Here is a 24,052-nt window from a genome sequence, read left to right on the forward strand (position 1 = left end):
GCAGACCTTCACCTCAACTTTTCTTTTCTTAATCCAATCCCACAGTACCATCTTCAGCTCTGATAAAATGGCCTGCTGCAGGTTCCCTGCTGCCTGTGATTTCATCTCCAATGGTTAAAACACATCTTCCAATTCCAACATGATTTTTCACAACCTTTCTTGATCTCAGCACCCAACTCTGGCAGGAATTCCCTGGAACTCCAAAGCCCCTCCTGCCAGGTAAGAAGTAAACTCCAGGACTTCACCTCTCACCATGGCTCTTTAAGTCCAATGTAATCAATTCATCCCAAGATCTGTAGCAGAACTGCAGCAGCCTCATCCTTCCCTATGTCAGAGTATCCCACAACCCACCACTGAACCTTCCTTCTATTCCTGATTGCATTGTCCACACTCCAAATCCAGCAGAAACAAAGACCCAGGAACCCAACTGGGAAGGGATGCAGGGAGGCAAATTGCTGATTTTCACCTTTTTCTCTGCTCTTCTAAATCTATCCCCCAAGACTCATCCCCAGATCTGGAAGAAAACACAACAACATCTGAAGACATTTCTTCCCTCCTGCACTAATGTAAAAGGATCACACAGATTTCCCCATCCAAATTGTCATCTCATAACTCATTGATTTGTTCCTACTTGAAACTCCAGCAGTAATTCTCTTCTAACAGAGGCCATCCTTACCAGGGAATCAAAGACACTAGTTGCACATTATCAATTCTGCATCCATGCCCCCATGTCCTATCTCCCAATCTCATCCTCAGACCTTTATCAGACATTCTGCTATTGACTCTACTCACTCATGGTCCACTTATTAGTGGATAAGAGCCATGAAGACAATGATAACAAAGCTACAATCTGTAGAAGCACAAGGGGAATGAAACAGATATATCTTCTTTAGGAAGGGAAATAGAATAAACAAGTATGAATAGATAGTGTAGGGTGAATAGAGATGGGGTTCTAGGCAGGAGTACAGGTTGAGACTGATAAAAGTAATGGGCATTTGAGGTGTAGCATTGAAACCAAATTCAGTAGGAACTTCCAGAATTATACATGAAAGATATCAAAAAAATATTGCTAAATAATAGGGGAATCAGAGTCCAAAATCACTCTCTTTTATGATCTAAAACAGATTTCAGTATAAAAATTGTGTTCCAAACAATTGAATGTTAGCAAATTAGACCAAAGTATATACCCAAACATGCCTGGCATTTGCCAGTTCTACCCCTTCCTCTCTGAACTGAAAATAAAGTTTAATTACTGAAGACAATAATGATAAAAATCATTGAAAATTGAGACATAGGCCTAGTGCCTACAGAGAGCACTAAACCCCTATTTTCTTTGATAGAAGAACAACTTCTGCATTTTAAACAGAAACATAAGCCAACCCAGCCCAAACAGCTATTTTCTTCAATGGTATTCTGCCATTGAATACCATTTTGTTGCCACAAAACAAAGATTGATGGAGCAAGTAACCAATAATTGATTTGAATTAAGGCCATTTCTCTAGATGGATACCATACCTGACATTTATTAGATGACCATAAACTTGATACTAGAAAGCCCATGGGATTAGGATAAAACAACATACTACTTATCTAAAGGAAGAAAAATGTAGCAATAAAATGACTCCTCATGACATTCTTCAATACTCATAGGTCAGTGTGTTATTTACATGTTATCAGGGAAGGTTTCTCCTAAAGAACATATAAAAATATATAGACATACTGCCAGAAATTCTACATGGAGTCAGAGACCTTGAACACTCAACTCTAAATGAGATCTTTCTATCGAATACCTCCCCTCCATTGCTCAGGCAACCCTCGAGAAGAGGAGGTGGAGATAGTGTAAGAGACACAGGGATGGAAAATATCAAGGAAACAAGGCCCTCTAAATTAACATGGGGGAATTTCATATGAACTCAGAGAGAATGAAGCAACAAACACAGGGACTTCACAGGTTCGTTCAAATTTTGTGTGTAAAAATTATGGCTTCTGCTTTAATGGTTTTATGGGATTATTGAGCATGACAATGAGTTGATCTTTGATTATTATGTCTGTTCTTTGACTTTTTTGTTCTGTTGTTTTTTTTCTTGTAAAAATCCAATATGATAGATTTAATCTTATAAGAATTAATTTTGTTATATTTAAAAATAATCAAAGATTGAATTAAACCAAACCACTATTTTACATGTGAACAAGTGAACTGACACTTAATATACTGAGACACAACATAACTTTTCTCCAATAGAGTGACACTCAGTCTATCTATAGGTCTTTCAATTTTTCAGTTGCCTAAGAATATCTTAATTTGATAAAAAGACTTGCCTTTCATCTCAGCATTTGAAAGGCAGAGGCAGGTGATTCTCTATGGTTATGAGGCCATCCTGAGCTACATATTCAGTTCCTGGCTGACCAGGGCTACATGGTTACAGACCCTGTCTCAAAAAAGAGGAAACATGAGAAAAGCAAATTATATGTCCAGGCAATAAAAAAATATGCCAAGTTGCCCATTGCAACATTAAGATGGATGGGTTTCTCTTCTGTAAAACTAGTTGTCAGCAAAGCAGACCTTGATCTTGGCCTCACTATGTCCTGTCCTAGTGTAACTAACTGATAGAAACATCCCAGATGGCCCTTCGATGTGAATCACAGTCTGACTTTTTCTTGAAGTTCTCTTCAATGACTTGAATGCAGACTATGAATGGTGGCATTCTGTATTTTGCAAAAAGTCTTAGATCTCTAATAAGTTTCTATTCAAAAACACAAAAAAGCAAGCTGGACAGTGGTGGCACATGCCTTTAGTCCCAGCACTCAGGACACAGAGGTTTTAATCTCAGAACTCTGGGGGCAGAGGCAGGCAAATCTCTGTGAGTTCCTGGCCAGCCTAGACTACAGAGCAAGTTACTGGACAGCCAGGGCAGTTACACAGAGAAACTCTGTCCCCCCAAAAGCACCACATTGATTAAAGGCCTACTGAATAAAATTTATATTTTCAAGTAGACTGGAAGGTAGAATCTATTTCAAAATAAAATATCATAACTCAGGGTTTACATGTGAAATTCAAAAAAAATTTTAAGTGTAAATTATTTTAAATATAATTATAATTTCATTTTAACATTATCCCTGCCACTTTCCCTCCAACTCCTCCCATATCGTCAAATCAATAATATAACCTCCAGTTGATAATTGTTACAGTTACATATTTATGTAAATATTTTTTCAAGTATACATACAAAATATGTAACTTCAGAATGTTAGTCCAGCTTTATTGTTAATGATTATACCATTTCAAGTCTCACCAGTTTGCATTAGACAAGCACTAACAGGGATAACCCATGGCAAATGGCAATTCTCCTTTTCACAGCATTCAATAGGTGTCTATCATTCTTTGATTAGAGATTTGAGATAGAGGGACACTATGAGTTGGGAAACAAAAATTTGGGAAAATTTTTCAGTTATGATGGAAGGAAAGCCAGTACAACAGGTGAAAGAGAGACTAGCAATAACCTTAGCACCAAGCATAAGAATTTTGATTTAAATTTTCTGGTATAAAATACATATTGTGTGTAATATAGATACTATGACATATCTGTTCCTACCTGTATCCCCTTGAATGTCATATCATCTTAGACTGACACTTAAGTCTTCAAGCATAACATATAATAGATATGGAGAGAGTGAGTATCCTTTATTTTCCCATTTATAGAAGAACTGCTTTGAGCTTTCTCCATTTAAAATGTTTATGTTGGTAATTACTTGCAACAAACATATTCTATTATATGTAGATGTGTTCCTCCTACAGTTAAATTTTATAATGAAGTGGTGTGTTTGTCAAAAGCCTTTTCTGAATTTAATGAAGAGATCATTTGGGCTCTCATAGACTGTTCTTCTTATGTATTACATGTATTGATTTACTTACATTGATTCTCATTAGCATCTCTTTGGTGAAGCCACCTTGATCCTAGTAGACAATTATTTTCATGTGTTCTTGAAATGGAAATTTTCCATTTTGTCTTATAATTGCAAATGTATTGGTGTTAGTTTTTCTCTAATTATCTGGAGGGATTCTTTCCTGAATTCATCTGGCTTTCTTAAGTTGAGCTTTTTTTTTGTTGTTGTTCCTTCTGTTCAACTTATGAACATGTGACATGATAAATTATTTATGTCATTTGATTTATCTTTGTTAGGTTCTATGCTAAGAAATTCACTCATTTGTTTTTGATATTATACATATTGTAGGTAAATGGATAAAACTGAGAAGAATTATACTAAGTAACATAACCCAGAAAGACAAATGCTGCATATTTTCTCAAATTTATGGATGCTAGCTTTTAAGATTTTAGTCTCTATGTTTTCTAGAGGTTTTAGTTAGCTAGTATGGGACCAAATGGGATATTGGGATTTTCAACAGAAGGGATAATTAAAAATATCACTGTTAAAAAAAGGAGAAATTAAATGAGTATTAGGTCATGAAAGTGATGATAGAGTAGTGTAGAAGAGCAAATACAAAGAGGAGTTACTATGATTATAGGCCTGTTGTTGATAATCTTAAACATTTATTTATATATTTATTGACTCTACATATATGGGCATACATATGATTGGATGGTAGTTTTCAGAAACCTCGTTCTACTGTCTTTGTCCTGGCGATTGAACTCTGCAATTCAGATTTGCAGGAAAGTATTTTTATCTCTCTGGACCACTGGAGAAATCTTTTGAAGAAACATAGACAACTGTACTTCTATAGAATCTTGTTAAAACATGTGCATATCTAAAAACAATTTAAATGTCTTTACTACTTGATGGTGTATCCAATACCCAAACTTGAAGTCATGTGCCAACAAATAATGCTCTATTGTTTACCATTAGATTTGTGCATCACTCATCCTTCACTAAAGAAGCTTAATGTGGCCGGGTGGTGGTGGTGCACACCTTTAATCCCAGAACTCATGAGGCAGAGCCAGGTGGCTCTCTGTGAGTTCAAAGCCAATGTGGGCTACCAAGTGAATTCCAGGAAAGGCACAAAGCTACACAGACAAACCCTGTCTCCAAAAAACAAAACAAAACAAAAAACAACAACAAAAAACAACAACAAAAGAAGCTTAATGTGAAGATTTTGGAGAACCAATCCCTACCTGGGATTCCTTTATCTTAATCCTTGCATCAGGGTTCAGGCACATATGAATAAATGGATGCAGAGAGAACATAAAGACAAAAAATGGTAAATGACTCTAGGGAAGAAGTTTATAAATAGTATAAGAGTAATGGCCATATAATCACCAAGTCTGTGACAGCAAGGCCAAAACCCACAGAAACTCAACACAGACAAAATCTCAGCTTGTAAAGTCGAAAGTAGAACAATAGTCATAACTTTTTGACAAGAACATGTGCACTCCTTAGCTTTCATGAGTCAGAAAATCAGTTTTTCAATTGAGTAACACCAGGGTATATCAATCATATTCAGAGTCATGTGTTCAGAAATAGTTGGCCAGCAGAAATCTTCCTCAATATTTTAATGTATTTTCTGTTTGTTATTTCTTTGATAGAGAGAATGAGATGGGATATGGGAATCAGGACATTAGGTTAGTGTGGTAAAGGGATGGTATGCAAGAGGTAAAAGAAATAACAATAAATTGATCCAGAAATATTGTAAAAATTTTCAAAAAATACAGAAAAACACTAGAATCACTGTCATATAGGAAAAAATCTGGGCATTTATTGGAAAACAAAGCACCACAAACATTGTCAAATTACTATTGGCATTCTAAATTTCACCTACTCACTATTCTGAATAAATGAGGGAAAATCATGTAAAATTCTCTGTGTGCTTGATCCTAGTACACAATTCTAAATGAAATTCTCAGGCATCACTTCTCGTGAGGATCTAGGCTAATCCAAATGAAGTCATTATTTGTTTCTTTCTTTGTACTTGACAAATGAACCAGTTCCCTTCCAACTCACCTGAGTCTCTACCTTCTACTTCCCCTATGTTCATGATCCAGGGTTCTTTGTTCTGTTCAAGACAGGTAACTAGCTCTGGTTTTGATACAGAAAGGCCTGTGAATTAGAGGAGAGATATGAAAATTACTTAACATGATGTGGAAAAGGGTTGGGATCTAACACAGGCTTATACTCAGTGGATATGAAGTTACATAAAGAAAGACTCATAAGTAGAGTCTTTTTACTATATACTTGACAGGTGCTGTAGACTTTTAAGAAAACTTAATGTTCATTTTGTATACATTCACCTTTCCTTTAATTACCCCATTACAAAAACAAAACTGTTGGAATCAAACTGTGTTCACAAATTATTGTGACTGACTGACTGCAAATACTTGGATTTAAGGAACTATTAGGCTAAATTAAAAGGCCATTTAAAATTTAAATTAGAAAAATTTCAGTCACTATTACACTCACCAAAATGTAGAAATAATTGGAATTCATTGAGAGAAAACATTTCAAATACTAATACAAGTTGCTAGACATTCCTAGTGCTAAGCAGCAATCATGAAAGAATTTATTCTCACCTACAGAAACCAGGTTGCTGTAGTTCTCCAACATGACCTCTCTGTATAAATCCCTCTGAGATGTGTCCAGGCATTCCCATTCCTCCTTGGAGAAACTGATGGCCACGTCTTTGAAAGTCAATGGACTCTGAAGTGAAAATTCAAATTTTCTTTGTTATGTTGGTTTGAGTCCTTATTTGCCCCACAAAAGAGTATTTAACTAAATAAATCCCTATATTATCAGTAATCAATCTTCAATTTTCAAATGTTATACATTAAGAGGGATGATGTTGTGACACTTTCATGAGATCAAAGTGCCCAACATCTAAACATTTCATGAAATATGTGCTTTTTCTCAGTGATAACATGTGAAGTTGTCCTCAGTATGAATTGAGTTACAGTGTTCATCTCTAATATGAGAAAATTTATAAACACTTCAGATCATGAAGTCATATAGAAAAGTCGTATTGGGAAATAAAAGAGTCAGGAAAGAATTAAAATCAGGATTTAGAACAGAAATGACGGTGATAATAAAGAATTTATTTCAAAAATATAAGAAAATATAAAAATATAGTTTTGTAAGAGTTTTTGAGAGCTCTGCAAATGAAGCACTTATGTGTGCAATGTCAATCTGTTCCATCCTTGTGCAAGCATTTACCTGAGAACATGCCATCTGTTCTTCCCCTTTCCTATGGATCCTGTCAGGAAGTTTATCTTTTTATTTTTTTATTTTATTTTATTTTTTTTGGTTTATTGAGACAGGGTTTCTCTGTGTGGTTTTGGAGCCATTCCTGGAACTCACTCTGTAGCCCAGAATGGCCTGGAATTCACAGAGATTCACCTGCCTCTGCCTCTAGAGTGCTGGGATTAAAGGTATGTGCCATGACCGCTTGGTCAGGAAGTTCATCTTAAAGTTTCATTTTTCTGATACTATTCTGTATGCAAAGGTAGCAGCAGCTGTACTCCCTGCTACCACACTCAGAGACCAGAAAGCAGGTAAAAAAATGTCCTCAATCAGTGATTTGGGACATAGCAGAGATGCAGAGATCATGAATTTTTACAGAGAGATCAAAACTTATTTTCTCCTTTTCTGCATTGAGAGGGTCTGTTATTCCAGCAGATCATGGTAATTTCTACAACCTGGGTATGTGGCCTCACTACCCTGCTTTTTACTGTGCACAGACATTTTAAATTGAGTCTGAATGCAATTGTAAGAAATTGTAGTGATCTTTTCCTCACATTCCATTTCCCTGACATTATTTATTAAAACATAACAGACACCTGTATTTGAAATAGTGCATGGAATCTGAGCTGTAGCCTCAAATGAATGTATTTCTCACCCTGGCTTAAGTAATACACTTGCCTACAACCAAGGCACAGTAGAAATTTGATACCTCAACAGTGTCTCCAATGAGGCATTCCCTTTAGTTTTCATGTTTCATTCTACAATTCCACTATTTTTCAGTTTTGCAGAAAAACAATGATTAGATTCTCTTTTAAGTTTATTTTAAATAGTGAAAATCTTTCTTTTGGATTCACTTGCAAACACTGTATCTAAATAATGGCATCCTTGCACCCAGGTTAATATTGTTGGTCGTTAATGAAGACACTTCAACTCCTACCACCTAAAATTTCCTTGTTGAGACTTATTGTTTGTGAAATCAATATGAATATAAATACACTATGCCTACAAATTTTCCATTAGTTCATTTGTTCAAAAATGTACTCTATAACCATAGGATGTAATATTGCCTCAGCTCTCAGGTGAGTGATTGTTAGCATGTGTCAGCGCAACAGAAGGGCATTGCAAGTTCACTGTAGGGTTAATAGATAGCAAAGAGAAACAATAGAATAGACTCTCTGAATCCAGCCACAAAACAGGACAATAAGCAGAAGAAAACTTGCCTGATAAGATAATTTCATATCACGTTATGACTGGCAAATTCCATTTGGAAGTTTATATTACATTTAAATACCTCAACCTTGTATATAACACAGTATGTCTTTCATAGAAATAATAATTTAAACCTTATCCATTGACAGGAAGACATTCCATCCTTTTTCATAGTGCCTCTTTCTTCAACAGTCTGTACTGAGCAAATAGATACCTGAGTAAAAGGATCAAGGAACATAGTTTTTTTTTTTTCTCATTCATATGATATGACTCAATTCCATTTTCTTAAGACATGGGTATGCATGTATTTTTGTATATCAAATTTTTATACTATGCATTAGTGCAGAGGATTTTTTTGAAAAATAAAGTGAGAGAACAGTGGAAAGCGGCACACACTCATGTGACATGCATTCAAAAAAACTTTACCTTGACAACCACATCATAAATAGAAAAAAAGAGCCTTGTAAAAACTTTGAGATAATGTAAATGTTTGGGATCACCACAAAAGAAGCATTTGTAGGAGAACAGGCAACAAATCTCACCTCCATACACACATTTACCTGAGAAAAATTGATCTCTTTTTTCCCTTCCATCTGAATCCTCTCAGGAAACTTTATCTCAAAATTTCACCTTTCTGATAATATTTGGGGTTTCAAAGCAAGAAAACCCTTGTATACTTTCTACCACACTAAGAGACAGGAAGGAGGATCAAAAACCTCACTCTCTGTACTTTATTGGAGCAGTGATGTAGAAAAACATGAGCTCCCAGAAACAGACAAAACTCAACGTTCTACTTTCCTGCATTCATGTAGGTGACTGTTTGGCCAGCATGAATGACTTTAGCACAGACCTGGCAACATGGTTAAATTGACTTGCTAGAGCTAGCAGAGTCAGGTGGGCATTTCAAATTGATGCTGAGCACAGCTGACATTGAGAAGCATTAAGAACCCTCACATTCTCTTACTGTGAGGTAGTTGATTAAAGCAAACAGTAGCTGTGGGGTAGTTGCAGGTGAAAGTAATTCAAGCTGGGCGGTGGTGGTGCACGCCTTTAATCCCAGCACTCAGGAGGCAGAGGCAGGTGGATCTCTGTGAGTTCAAGGCCAGCCTGGTCTACCACGTGAGTTCTAGGAAAGGCGTAAAGCTACACAGAGAAACCCTTTCTCGAATAACAAAACAAAACAAAACAAACAAAGAAACAAAAAAAGATGTATACCCAGAGAGAAATAATGTTAGTACTTGGTGTGCTCTAATACAAATCCCTTGTCTCTGTAGCACATGGCCATAAAGCCTGTTTCAACTTTTTAACAGAATTTTTTGGTTTTATAATTACATCATTTCCACTGTATTATTTCCTACCTCCAATCCCTCCCATAGACCACTGTGTTTTAATTCATGGTCTCTTTTTGTTTAATAACAGATATGGTTTGAATGAGACTTGTGTTTGGTTGCAGCTATGAAATACAGGGCTGTCTACTCTGAACATTTACTGTTAAAGGAATGTGTACAAATAGGACCTTTAGAAGAGGAACAGGAAGTGCTCTGGGAGAATGGAGGATTTTACTGAACTACGAAATTCCTGGAATAGGATCCTGTCTGACCACAGTGTGGAAGGATCAACCTGGGAAGGTTTTTTGCTCTCTGAGTAATTTCATCTGTGCTCACCCAGTAGGGGAGCTGTTAATATTGTGAGGCCCAGCATGGTAGGCCTAGCTGTGGCCCTAGCCAATGAGGAACTCTGGGAAGGCTTAGCAATTAGGAGAACTAGTGGAAGGTGGCTTGCAGGTTCTTTCCAGGATTCTCCTCTGCTTCTGCTGTAGTGTGTTGTAAAGATGACCACAAGATATACCATGGTGAGTGTAGAGTGTTCATAGCAGGTCTGCTGAGCTGTCATTTCTGTTGGGATTTGGATCAACCATGTGTCAGACTGTGGTTCTGTTGGTTCATGTGGCACCTGGGCAGTGGCCCTTGTTCTCTGAGCCTCACTGTGTGTGGATTTCTTGGGTAGGGAAAGACTCTGCAGTCCTGGCATGGGAGGATATGATGCTTGTAGTGTCACTGCCCAGTGTGCACAAATGGGCATGCTTTTGGTGTGCAGTTGGAAGACAGTTTGGAAAATTGAAGGTCTAATTTCTGTAAGTTTGAATATTGCATTCCACTTTTAGGTTGTCTCCAGATGTTTCAATAGTTTAGAAATTGGTAGAAAGATGCTGATGGGGATTGTTTTTCAGCAATATATGGTTAGAAAGCTCTAGGTTTCTGCTACTACCAGCCACAGTAGTGTGTTTCTATAAAGTTTAGTTCCAGGGGACAAAAGGAGTTTCTTATCTTCTGAGTTTTCTTGTGTGTGCATGATGTTGGATGGGCAGAAAGGGCAGACTCCACCTTTTGTGCCATAATCCATGTTTCAGGAAGCATTCATAACTAAAAAGAAGTCTCTGTGTCATGATTTTGGAGCTGGATCCTGGCACAAAAGAAAATCTGCTACATGCCTCCACTTACTATATTTCAAATTAGTTGTTTCTCTTTTGTTATTTGCATATCTATGCTCATAAATAAATATGAACTACTGGGTCGATTTGATATTTCTACATTTATATGATTTCAGAGCAGAACACTTTGTTTAGGATAACTAACTAGGATGCTGACATCTGGGAAAAACAATTCTCCCTCTCAATAGTCATTAGTTTCCACCAGTACTTTTTCTAGAAAGAGGATCTCATTAGATCTCCCTAGACCTTCTATGTTAGTATGTGTACTGGCCATGTTTGCTTCTCTACCTGAGATCTTCTTGTAGATCTTAGGGTCTGTCTTCCATGCTAGCTGTGGCTTTGACTTCCCAGCTTCCTGCTCTAGAGGTCCAGGTCTCCTCCTCCAGGGCCCTGTGGTTTGCAGTGGATGGGCTGCCTTGCTGTATCCACTGTCCTTGACCTTAGAGCAGCTCTTCATTTTAGCTGCCAATCACTCCCCATTCTGACTCTTTCTCCCAAATTGATGTCACCACAGGAGACCCAAGTCCTCTGAGTAAGGCTAAGAATAATGTCTGGAAGGGCATTTCCAGGGAGGGAAAATGTCTGTGAGCATGTTGTGTTTGGGTGTGTCTGTGAGGGACTTGCCTGGGGGTGCATCTGGAGATTGCTGTGCTTGTAAGGAAAGAAGTCAGGAATTTCTGTTGAGTTTGCCTCAGGGAGAAGGTGTGTTTAGGAGGTGATTTGTGGACTTGGCCCTGGGAGGCAGGAAGGTGGGGCTACAAAAGCTCACAGACCCTGTGCACCAACCCAGCTCTATTCTTGCCTCTCTCAGTTATCTATGGAGCTGAAGGACGTGTTTATGGAGTGTCATCTGGCCTGATTATTTGCAGCCCTGGAACTAGTCCCTGGAAACCCCCAGGCCCTAGACAAGGAGTCAAACAAGGCTGATGATGAAATTCAGAGATGTGGAGGTCACAGTACTGCTGTTGATATTGTTAGAAGTAGCAGGATAATGGAATATGATCATAGAGGTGAGAACCTGATGCAGGAAACGTGAGCCAGGAATCCACCTACCCTTTCTAACGATCTTCCTGCCACCAGGTTGTCTTCTGATTTCTTAGTCTCTCAGCCACTCTCTAGACCCTTCTTTGAGTGCAAATTCTTTACAAATATTTCCTGGTGCCCAGCTTCTTCCCAGAGCTTTTCAGGGGGCCACCATTGCCTTCTGAGACTTCAGATACTGCTAGTCTTGGAAGTTCCTGAGACAGCATAGTGATCCTCATAGGTGAGCTAGTTGGTAAAACTGGAAATGTCATAAGGCAAAGAAACTTATAACTGTTGCTTTGTGGCATTTTCTATTTTCTATTTAAAAATTTAGTTATATAGGTTATTATCAGAATTACAGAGCTTGTTGAAATTATAAGTTGCGGCCATTCCTATAGATTTTGGTTAGATGAGTCAGGGTTAGACAATTGTTTGGAAGCTCTCTCTTGTACAGAAATCTGTCATGTTTTGAATAATGAGCCCATGGTATAGAATGAAATATTTACTGGAATTTTTTTGTCTATGTAGCGAGCACATACCCCAGTTACGGGGGAGGAATAATCACTCTTGATTCAGACTTGGTATAACACTCATTTATTCACACAGTAAGATTACAAGCAATATTCATCCTGTCTTCCAAATGGAAGCAGGAGTACCTCTCCGGGTATACAGGTCCGGACTCGCCACGTCTGTTCCTCTGGATCTTGGGTCAGCCTTCCTCAGGTCAGCCACGTCTGCACTGGGGACAGGATCTCACGTCTCTGGCAGAGGAGAGTCGTCTCGCGTGAGGGCCTGACGAGCTCTGTTGGTCAGGTCTGAGGCTTCATCTTTTATATTCTTTCCTGGCTAGGTTTCTAGTCTTATCCCTACTTCCACACATAGCTTATAGCTTATCACTACTCCATTTGTGGTTTACTTACATCATTCTATTGCTTATCATTCCTGACCAGGGTTGTTCACCCTAGGCCTTACATGTGTTCCTTACATTCCATCCCCTGATGCCTGAAATGTCTTCAACATAAAAGGCATCACATGAGGTCGCAGCCTGGAGATTTACAATATGTTATCCTAATTTGTTAATCCTAGCATTCTTATCCTTCTCATTCTGGGTGGTTTATTTTTATGTTTTTTCTCTATATATGCATTATATAACTTCAACCAAGTGCTATAAGCTGCAAATTCTTTTAACACATCTATAACAAAATCTCTACACAATATTCTAGTACATATGCTTTGTAAATACATTGGTTCTCCTGTTTCCCACTGTGGGTCATTCAGGAAATCTTTATCAATGCTTATTATTGCTTCATCAGGATTATGTTTTAGCCATGTTCTATATGTTTCATATATTCTGTGATTACCGCGGCCCACATATGCTGCAGCTAAAGCTGCGCTTATATGTAGGGCTGCATCCATGTTATTTCTGTGTATTTTGTACATTCCATTCACTTTATATACACTAGATTGTATGGTTCCATAATATCTCATGTATCCATCTCCAATTAATCTCATATCATGTATACCTCCTTCTATTGTCAAGTGGAACGTTAAGTGCATCAAGAGCATTGGGAGGTTGTCTACCTCACCTGGTTCTGATAGGTAGAACATTGCATATTTATGGGTGCAGTATTTGCATCCCTGTATCGTTCCTGCCATAGATAATATACCTATTCTATAGAAAATATCAGACAATGGTTCCATATATTTTTGGTATGTGGTATATAGTAAATTACTCATTCCATTTTTACTAAGTAAATCGAAGCGTCTGCCTGACGGATTCCAAAGTGGGTTTCCTGTTACTTGATTCCTGTAAGACATCTTAAGCATGGAGTTATTATCAAGCATTTGATTTTTTTAGACAAACATAAAGCAATACTTATCCCTAAAATTACTAAAAACCAAAAGGTTGCTAACTTTATCCAGTGCCACCATGTGTAAATTGGTGTACATATTAGATCTAATCTGACTAGTCTGCCTAAATAATCCCAAAAGCTGCATTTCTGCATCTGTTTTGCCCAGTCTTTATGTATGTATGTATTTGTTCTTAACAGATTCACTAGATTGTGCGTTTGTGCTTGTGATGTATGTATGGCTGCATCTTGTTCTTTAATTTTGTTATGTATGGATTCCAGTTGTTTCTGATTGAAATCTGCAATGTGCTGTAACTCCATTGCTTGTTTTACAAATGTTTGGTGATGTTCTAATTCTGTTGGGTCATTAAATAAGTGTGAGCCATCAAAATAATGTTTTTCTTCTAGTGTTAATGTGGTCACTCTTTGTTTGGTTATGTTTTTACCATCATAATTAGTGAAATTCATTTGTAGGATGCTACAGTTGTGTACCATATAGCATCCTGATTCTGTAATATTGAATGTTGTGATATCATCATTCATTGTGGTTTCATTAAGATTTATGCAGCTAACTAAAGTAGGTAAATATTTAGCACATATCAAGAAAGTGTAATCTCCCGTATCTTCTAGTGACTGTGTGATAGTAGTTACTGCCAATTGACTAGTTTCAAGTGTGCTTTCTGGTAAATGTGGATAAACGTATGTATTTGCTCCTAATGATATGGAGTCTTCTAATGGTATGTACACTGGTGTGTCATTCATATTGGTCCATAAGTAATGGTCTATGGGTACTAAGTATTGGTGGTTCCATTCTGATACTCCTGTTCTTTCAGTATATAGCTGTGGTATCGCCTTAGAATGATATGCTGAAAATGAATTTTGTAAGAAGATCTGTACTAAATGTATATTGCATAATCCATCTGTGCATGAGCTTTCATATTCAGGGTTTAGTATACTTTGATATTCTCTTGTTCTTCTCCCTAACCCTGTGCTAAATAAACTATTTAATTCATTATTCATATTACTGACTTGAGTTCGATACATTTGACACATCATCATGTTATGGTTAGTATTAATAAGTTTTGCTTGATAGGAGAATTGTTCCTTATAAAGGTCTTGTGACATTTTTATCTCGCCTTGCATAGTTTGTATTAGTGTATGCATGCCATCTATAGAATTTGATATAGCTGCTAAAGCTTCTGCTGTTTTCTTATTTACTTCTTGTATGTGGTATATTTCTGCCTTTATTGGTTCTATCATTGCTGCTGATACTCCTCCACCCATTATTCCACCTAAAATTGCTCCTGCCATAAAGGCTGCTACTGCCATTGCTTGTAGTGGTTTTCTTCCTACTCTTGTTGGTGATGAGTAGTCTAAATCAAATCTAAAATTCACATCACTACAATATTCTATAGGTGGTTTCAGTGCTGTCAAATCTATTGTAATTTCAATTTTTCTAATCCTAGGGTATAAAACTAATTTAGCTGGACTTTTTAGGTCTGGTATAATAGCTGGTGCCTTGACTACTGTTGGGGTTCCTTCTGGTGGTATTAGGTATCCTTTTGGAAAATGAGCTGTATATAATCCAATATTTTCTTTATTTGGTCTGGTCATATTTCCTCTAAATATAATTAATGGTGTGTTGAAATGTTCGCTGAGAAAATCCTTATTTCTTGATATCGGGAGATAATATATTTTATCCCAATATTGTGTATGTGATTTCATTGATCCTCTAGGTTTGTGTGCTACCCATTCAGCCTTATTCCATTCTTTATATTGTGGATTTGGCATTAACATGTAGAAATAATATGGGAGATTATGGTGCTGTAATTCAATTACTCTATCCATTTCATAATCCAAAGTTTGCCAAAAACTCCCTGATCTAGTTATCCCATTTTTATAATGTACCATTAGATCATCTGGATCCATAACCTTATTGATTCTCATAGCCTTTGTCATTTGTACATATGGTGGGATATATTCTACCTCCCTTATACCTGTGAAATTGTATGCCTTTTGTTCAATTGCCCTATTAAATATTAAAATATTTTTTGCTGCTACTTCATCTGTAGTAACATTGGCACTGACTTCCCAGGGTATGGGCATGTCCAGTAAGTCTTTAGATTCGTGAAACCAGCAAATTGATATCTTACTGCCACCTAGCATGTTATGTATTTTATGTTTTGGTTCATGTATCATGCCTATGGTTAATATTGGTGTGCTGTCAAATTTTACTAGTGACATATGTTTGTTTATTATGGTAATTTTACCATATATATTCAAATTTATTATTGTGGTTGCTTTATTTGTGGTACAGTTAGTCCGTACCGCTGTATTATTTGTTTCGGTAAAGCATGATAATTTGTTTCTCAAGCTTGTGGTACCTTGTGTTAGTGATTTTGCTAAGGTTAGGTTAAAAAATCCCAAATTACTTGCTTGCGTAAAATATGTTGGATATGACTGTTGGTCGTCATTAAATCTCATTATTGCCTGGACCTGTTTAGTAGCTGTTATATTTGCAGTACTGTCCACAAAAATTCCTAGCCATGGTATTTTCTGGCCTATTATATCTGTGATTGCTATTAAATCTTGTACTGACCTTGATGTTCTTCCAGTAAATAAAGGTCCTACATGTAGGTCCACTATAGTCTTTGTATTGTTGTTTTGTCTAATGTTTGTATTTGCTTCGGACATATTTATACATGCATATGCAAAAGAGTGTTTTTCCCTGTGTAATGTGGAATTTACTGTAAGTATGCAAATGTGTGTTATGGTGTCTGTGTTGCAATCATATTTAGGTTTCATTGTGTGTCTCATTGAAGCCCAAGGTTGTTGTATAATATCTGTAAGTATGATTGGGAATCTCCAATGTTCTACTCCTAATTGCAATATTTTTGTCCAGTCATCCCATTTCCATTCCTTTCCTTTTACTGATGGGTTATCTGTGCTATATAATACAGAGAAGTTACCATAGAATGGTAAATTGGGATAGTCTGCTACGCATAACCAGTTAGTATTATTTTGTCCTGGTACATCTAGCTTATGTTTTTGAATGTATCTCCATAAGTTATTGGGACATCTATTTCCCCAGGGTTTGGGTAATGGTATTATTCCAGATACTACTGGCCATGGTTTTACCATTTCACCATCATTGCATACTGTCCAATTCATAGGGTTGCATGGGTTTATAGGTGTTGTAGTTACTTTAGGTGTTGTACTAGCAGGGTAATCACCATCATAATAGTCATCATTGTAATTATACACTTGTTCTTCCCACCTTTCTGATGTCTTATTATACAGCATACCTATCTCCTCCATTTGTTGTGCTATTACTGGTGCGAAATATTGTCTCACAAAGGAGCTATTCATGCCTAGTTCGCAGTCAAATTCTGGTTCTGTCTCTATTCCCATTGTATTGGTCCTATAGTGTGAGTTTACCCTTAATGTGTTTGTTCTGATATGTGAATTCTTTGTCCAATACATGTTGTATATGGCTGCGTGATTGGTAATGTTGGTCCATAATTCATTGTAATGGCATTTTAATGGGTTCTGCTCATGTATGTTGGTGTTAACATCATCCCCTGATTCTAACATATATTCTTTGTTTGGATGGTATATGCTAAGTGCCATTCTATATTGATCGCAACCCTTATACCAGGCATATGTTAAACATGCTGCATATTTTTGCCAAAAACTGTGTGTTTTTCCTATGTAATGTGTAAATCTTCTCTCTGCTGACCAATATAGCGGTAATTTGCCTTCTAGATCATAAATTGTTGGTGTAGCAACGGTATTCTGTTTCCTAGTGCCCACTTGTATAACATGTGGTGTGGTGGTGGGTCTGTTTGTTGTGGGTGTACTGTCCAATAGGGCTGGCATTGGTATGCTGTTATTGCCATCACATCTGCTAACCTGAGACAGAAAAATGAGCACACAAAGGCTCCAATAGCATATAGCTTGCTTGCCTTCAATGTGCACATCACCTTTGCTATTCTTATTGCCTCCTGTGCAGATAGTGTATCCAGCATACCGTGAAGTTGGCTGTTCTGGATGCTGCAGAAGCGTATCCAGGATTGGTATTGTTGACTATGTTGTATGAGTAGCTTCTTTGGTAAATGATGTTACAGAAGGGAAAAACAAATTCTAAGATTGGCAGTACTATGTATACTGCAATAGCTATTAGCCAAATCGTCAGGAGGGTTGCCCTTATGAATATCACCTCCCTGACACACATTTATGCTATATCCTCCAGCCTGACTAATTTCAAGTCCTTTTTACCTTGAGTTATCCACACGTTGTTTCCTGTTCCTGGTGCTATTATTTCTGCTGGGGATAATTTGTTATTCTTCCGGTTCCTGTAAAGGCAATTAGGATTCCTTATTACTTCTCTATCTATAACTGTAGGATAATCTATTGTGTGTTGTTTTTGTATAGCTTCTTCTATTGGTGACTTCCTATTTATTCTGGGTCTGGTATTCAATTCATAAGTTGCTATTTTTATTGCTAATGACAGTGGTATTCCCTTATGCATCTCTAGCTGTTTTTTAATCATTCCGTTCCATCTTTCTATTGCTCCAGCTGCTGTCGGTGTATAGGCTCTATGGAAGTCCCATTGAATGTTTAAGTTTCTAGCCATTCTTTGTGTTTTGGCTCCTGTGAAATGAGTTCCTTGGTCTGATTGTATTATATCAGGTATTCCATATGCTGCACACCATCCCCAGACTGTAAGTATTGTTGTGTTTTGGTCTGGGTGTGTGCTTTCTCGGGCCATCCCGAGACCTGTTGTTATGTCTACTAGGGTGCAGCAATATTTTCCCTTGAAGCTGTTTAACGGTCCTATGAAGTCTATTTGTAGGATTCTATTAAAATCCATTCGGTGTCCTATTATCCCTTGGTAATTGTGTGTTAATCTTGTAATAGCCTTTGGGCAATTGTTGCAACTATTGATTGCTTTCCTTATTGTCTGCCATGTTATCTTAAGATTTCTTTTATCGAACCAACTTTTTAGTGCATGTGTACCTATATGTCCTAACTGCTCATGGATTTTCAGTATCTCCTCTGTACTTATAGGTATGTCCTTAGTTGATGGTCTTACCTGTATCCATTCTCTCTGTATTTTACCTTTTCCTGTTTCTGGATTAATGTTTGCCTTCCATGTACCTTTTAACTTTATACTTAACACTGAAGCTAGTTTGTCTACTACTTCATTGTTTTTACTTGTCTCATCCTGTTTCTTGGTATGTGCATCTACATGGTATACTATGATTTTGATTAGTCTGCTTGCTGCATCCAATTCCTGCCATGCTGCCTTTGACCATATGTCTTTACCATTAATTTTCCATCCATTATTTCTCCATTTACCTGACCATACTGCTATGCCATTTGCCACACACCATGAATCGGTGTATAAATAAATTTGTTTATAATTGTCCTTTATAGTTTGTCTTATCGCCAATAGTGCGGCTATAACTTCTGCATGTTGGGCTGATTTATCAGTGCCCTGGTCTGTAATGACCATTCCATCCCCAGGTCTATAAGCGGCTGCTCTCCATCTCACTTTGTTGTTCACCGTGGTTGCTGATCCATCGGTGAACCAGGCATTAACCAGAGAGGGATCGTACTCTCTAGTCCCCCAATGGCCCATTGGTACCTGTTTCTGGGGAGGGGTTGAGGTTGGGAAAATGTATCCCTCTGGAGTCATGGGCCTGTCGGACTGAAGTATCGACTCCGATACCGCTGGTACCGACCCCTTTGCTGACAGAGGTGTTGATCGAAGGAACTCCTGAAGGTACCATTTCCATTGAAGTACCTTTCCTTCCATGGGTAGTCCAGCCCATGCCTCTCCTGGTGCCTTTACCCAGTCCAAAATGGGTATATGTGATCGGAGAGTCACATGGTTCTCTTTGAGCAGTGAGTGGATTGTCCTGAATGCCTCGTAGGCTGTCCATATGGTTCTTTCGAACAGCGAATATTTGTTCTCTGACCATGGGAATTTCTTGCAGTAGAAGCCTATTGGCGTTTCCCTGTCTTTATTTTTTGAAAATATATTCCAATTACCATAACCCTGCATATACAAGATGTCCACAAATATGTGGTCACCGGGCTGTATATAATATAGGTGGCTATACTGGTTTATATATTCCAGTACCAATTTAACGGCATTTTCGCAGTTTTGGTCCCATTCAAAATCCTGTGCTTTCTTTGTTATTTTATATAAAGGCTGTAATATGATCTGTAAGTATGGAATATGTTGCCTCCAATATGCAAATAGGCCAATTAGATGTTGTACCTCAGTTTTATTCTGGGGTCGCTTAATTTGTTTTAATTTATCTATTATTGTTTCGGGTATTGTTGGTCCTTCTGTAGTCCAATGTACCCCTAAGAATTTTACTTCTGTTCCTGCTTTATTTACTTTTTCTAGGTTTATAGTCCATCCTTCATTTCTTAAATGTTGAATTAGTTTCTCTAATGTACTTTGTACTTTTTCAATGGCTTCTCCTACTATCATTATATCATCTACATAGGTATATATGTTACAGTCTGATTCTGGCTCGAAGCTCTTTAATGTAGTTGTTAAGGTGTTGTGTGCAATAATAGGACTGTTCAAATACCCTTGAGGGAGTCTCAAGAATTGATATTGCTGTCCTTGCCATGTAAATGTAGTAAGTTCCCTAGATGTTGGGTGTAATGGGATTCCAAAGAACATATCACTTAAGTCTATAGTTGCCATTGCCTTTGGAGCTGAATTTTTAATTCTAAGAAAGATGTCTTCCACATCAGGAAGTTGTCCTGGAAGTTTAGGTGTTTTTTCATTTATTCTCCTGAAGTCAACTGTAAATCTCCATTTGCCATTAGGTTTCAGCACCGGCCATACTGGGCTGTTATAATTGAATGATTGAGATTTCTCTATAATGCCTTCTTTTAGCAAAGTTTGTATAGTCTCTGTTATTTCCTTAATACCTCCTTTGATAGGGTATTGTGCCGTGAAGGTCGGGGGTGTGTGTGGTAATTTAATAGGTTGTATTTTTACTTCTGCTAGATTACATCTGACCTTAGCTATTCTCTTATTATTTAGAAAGTCTGGGAATAATTTTCTTATTTCTTTAATGCCTAGGATATTACAGGGTGCATTGAAGCTAGCTGCTTCAATCTCATATTCCTTATTATATAATTTGAGTCTTAATTTTATTACTGGTACTTCTGTTTCTGCTGCTACTCCCTGTATTATAATCCTTTTATCAGTTTTAAAATGTTCTGTAAATTCCGTTATTATACTAATTTCAGAACCTGTATCTATTAGCCATTTTACTATTCTCGGCCCTTTGTTAGTTATTATAGGTATAGCTACGAATGGTCTACCAGCCGGGTTGATCAAGTCCGTCTTGGTATGTAGCGTCTGGGGGGTCCTGCTCTTGGGGGCCTGTGATTGTTCTGATTGAAAAATTTTGGTCTGAAATTTGGTTTGAAATTTCGATTGCCTAAAAAAGGTTTTGGTTGGCATGTCTGTCTCCATGGGTTGCTCTGTGTCTCTCTCCATGGGATATTTTTCCTTCCTGTCAACCTTCTAATTGGGTTCCATGGTTTATTTGCATTCTGTCTTATGGGCATTTGATTAGCTTTCCCAAATGGTCTTATGTTCGAAAACCGCGGTGTAAATTTCTTCTTGTCCTGTTTCTTATTAACATTGAATGATACTACCTTGTCTATGTCCATTTCCCTGTAAGATTTAGAGAATTCCATGGCATCTGAGATGGTTTGACATGCCTGCAGGGGTCCAGCTAGGCTCATTTTAAGGTGTGCTGGAGCTCCTTTAATAATGATCTTTTTAAATTGTGGTGTAAAAGGTGCGGCTTGAGGTGTGGGTACCTGGTTGTATATGAAATACAATATGCCTAATTTTCTACATTGTTTTATGGCTTGTGCATATGTTGTCCACTGTGCTGCTGATTCAAATTGAGTGAGGTCTAATGTTGGAAATGCAAATCTCCAAGCTGCAGTAATCCAATCTAATAGTGGATGTGTATCGCCTTTTGATGTCTCAATTACATGCTCTAGAGCTTCTGATACTGAGGGGTTCTCTACTATGTTTCTGATCTTTCTCATTTCTAGATCAGTTAACATGACTGTGTCAGCTCCCTTTTCCCACAGTCGGCACATATATTCTGCGTCTTTCTGTCCATTTTGGGCATAATCTTTCCGTAATTCTGAGATCTCCTGAGGAGTATATGGCCTGATTTCCTCAAACTTCGTTCCCATTTCAAATTTGGGACGATTACTACCTCCTCCAGTGCTGAAGGGGTTCAGAGCTGATATAGTACTTCTAATAGGAGTTCTCTTACTTTGGGTAGAGACAGGAAATGATGGTACGGTGTTACATCCATTCCATCCAGGAGTAGCGCTACGCTCCTGTTCCTTCCTCACTATGTTTAAGGCTAGCCTTTTGCCCATTAATCTGTCCTTATCAATATCCTGCACCGTTTTCATAAGCAGTGCGGTAGTTTGTGCCTTGCTACATCCCTCTAATTCTTGTTCTACCACATCCGGATTTGTTAATGTGTTAGTTACATTTACTGATTTCATGCCGGCCTTATTTTTAACCTTGGAGGCTACTTTTCCCCACTGTTCTTCAACCTCATCTTGGTATTCTCTACCTGTCACTGGGGAGATGTTAGTCTTCTTAAATTTCTTAATTAATCTATTCATTGTAAGTGGTATACCAAGCCGTACAAAAATTTAATTAATTTTTTCCTACGGTACCACTCCCAGTCACTAATTCGTTTAGACTGATTCAAAGAATCAGTTATCAATTTTTCAAATTTCAAATCCGCAATCCTTTCTATCCTTTTGGCCAGCCAGCGCCTCATTTAGCTCTTTCCCAGCACCTTCCGCTCTTCCCCAGGGGTCTGGGTTGGCATCAAGGTGTCCGGTATTCTTTCGGTACTCCGCACCCTTAGGGAGGGTGGTGTTTCCCGTCTGCTTCTGATACTCTCTCTCCTACCAGTTCTTCCTCCTTGGACCTTCAGATTTTCTTTAGGTCCTCAGAGTTGACTTCGAGGAGTTGATTTCTCAGAGCGGCTTTGAGGTCACTTGCTAGTTTATTTGGTTTCCTGTAATTTGTTACTCCACCAGAGTAATAGCCAATTCTTTTGTATTACTTATTTTACATTCCCCAGTGCTCAGTGGTCAAGGAGGCTTTAAGCCCAAAATCCTGCCGACTACGCCAACTGTAGCGAGCACATACCCCAGTTACGGGGGAGGAATAATCACTCTTGATTCAGACTTGGTATAACACTCATTTATTCACACAGTAAGATTACAAGCAATATTCATCCTGTCTTCCAATGGAAGCAGGAGTACCTCTCCGGGTATACAGGTCCGGACTCGCCACGTCTGTTCCTCTGGATCTTGGGTCAGCCTTCCTCAGGTCAGCCACGTCTGCACTGGGGACAGGATCTCACGTCTCTGGCAGAGGAGAGTCGTCTCGCGTGAGGGCCTGACGAGCTCTGTTGGTCAGGTCTGAGGCTTCATCTTTTATATTCTTTCCTGGCTAGGTTTCTAGTCTTATCCCTACTTCCACACATAGCTTATAGCTTATCACTACTCCATTTGTGGTTTACTTACATCATTCTATTGCTTATCATTCCTGACCAGGGTTGTTCACCCTAGGCCTTACATGTGTTCCTTACAGTCTATTTGTTTTGTTTTGTTTTGGGAGAGGGTTTTTCATTGAAACAGTCCTAGCTATCCTGGAATTCACTCTCTACACCAGGCTGTCCTCGAACTCACAGAGATCTGCTGGCCTCTGTCTTCTGAGTTCTGGGATTAAAGGTATGCACCATCACGTCCTGGCAATTTTATCTTATATATTCAATGTATATTATTTTTTGTTTGTTTTGTATATTCCATATTTTCAATATATATTATTCATTAAACTGTACAGGGTGATTTTTAGGCTAGCTGGAACTTTCTAATGAGATCTTGTCTCAAACAACAAAGCAAAATTATATTCAACTATTTGTTTGTGTGTGTGTGTGTGTGTGTGTGTGTGTGTGTGTGTGTGTGTGTGTGTGTATGCACCATATAGGCCAAATTCAAAGAGATCTATCTACCTGGCTCTGCTACCATACTCAGCTCTATTCATTCCTGAAAATGATTTATCAGAGACTAGTGGCGGACACCTAAAATGACTTTAAGAGTTATTGTCCTGAACCATGAGACCACTGCAGCAGTTAAGCTGGGACACTTCAGTGCATTTTGTAAAACATTTCCAGGATGAGTCAATACAAATCAGAGT

General features: G+C 37.9%; 1 protein-coding gene across 1 annotated transcript in view; it reads right to left on the reverse strand.

The window, feature by feature from the left end:
- The window catches only part of LOC128121186 (uncharacterized), a 29,302-nt gene extending 6,064 nt beyond the window's left edge, over positions 1 to 23,238 (reverse strand). Inside the window, exons 1-4 of the mRNA XM_052755606.1 lie at positions 23,116 to 23,238; positions 14,788 to 18,113; positions 6,522 to 6,648; positions 5,956 to 6,051 (exon numbers count right to left, since the gene is read on the reverse strand). Of these exons, the coding sequence (XP_052611566.1) occupies positions 5,956 to 6,051; positions 6,522 to 6,648; positions 14,788 to 17,637 (3,073 nt within the window). The 5' untranslated portion in view covers positions 17,638 to 18,113; positions 23,116 to 23,238. The remainder of the gene's footprint in view (positions 1 to 5,955; positions 6,052 to 6,521; positions 6,649 to 14,787; positions 18,114 to 23,115) is intronic.
- Positions 23,239 to 24,052: the final 814 nt, after the last annotated feature.

Source organism: Peromyscus californicus, unplaced genomic scaffold (genome assembly GCF_007827085.1).
Source record: "Peromyscus californicus insignis strain IS unplaced genomic scaffold, ASM782708v3 Scaffold_33__1_contigs__length_539039, whole genome shotgun sequence".
Classification (NCBI taxonomy): Eukaryota; Metazoa; Chordata; class Mammalia; order Rodentia; family Cricetidae; genus Peromyscus; species Peromyscus californicus.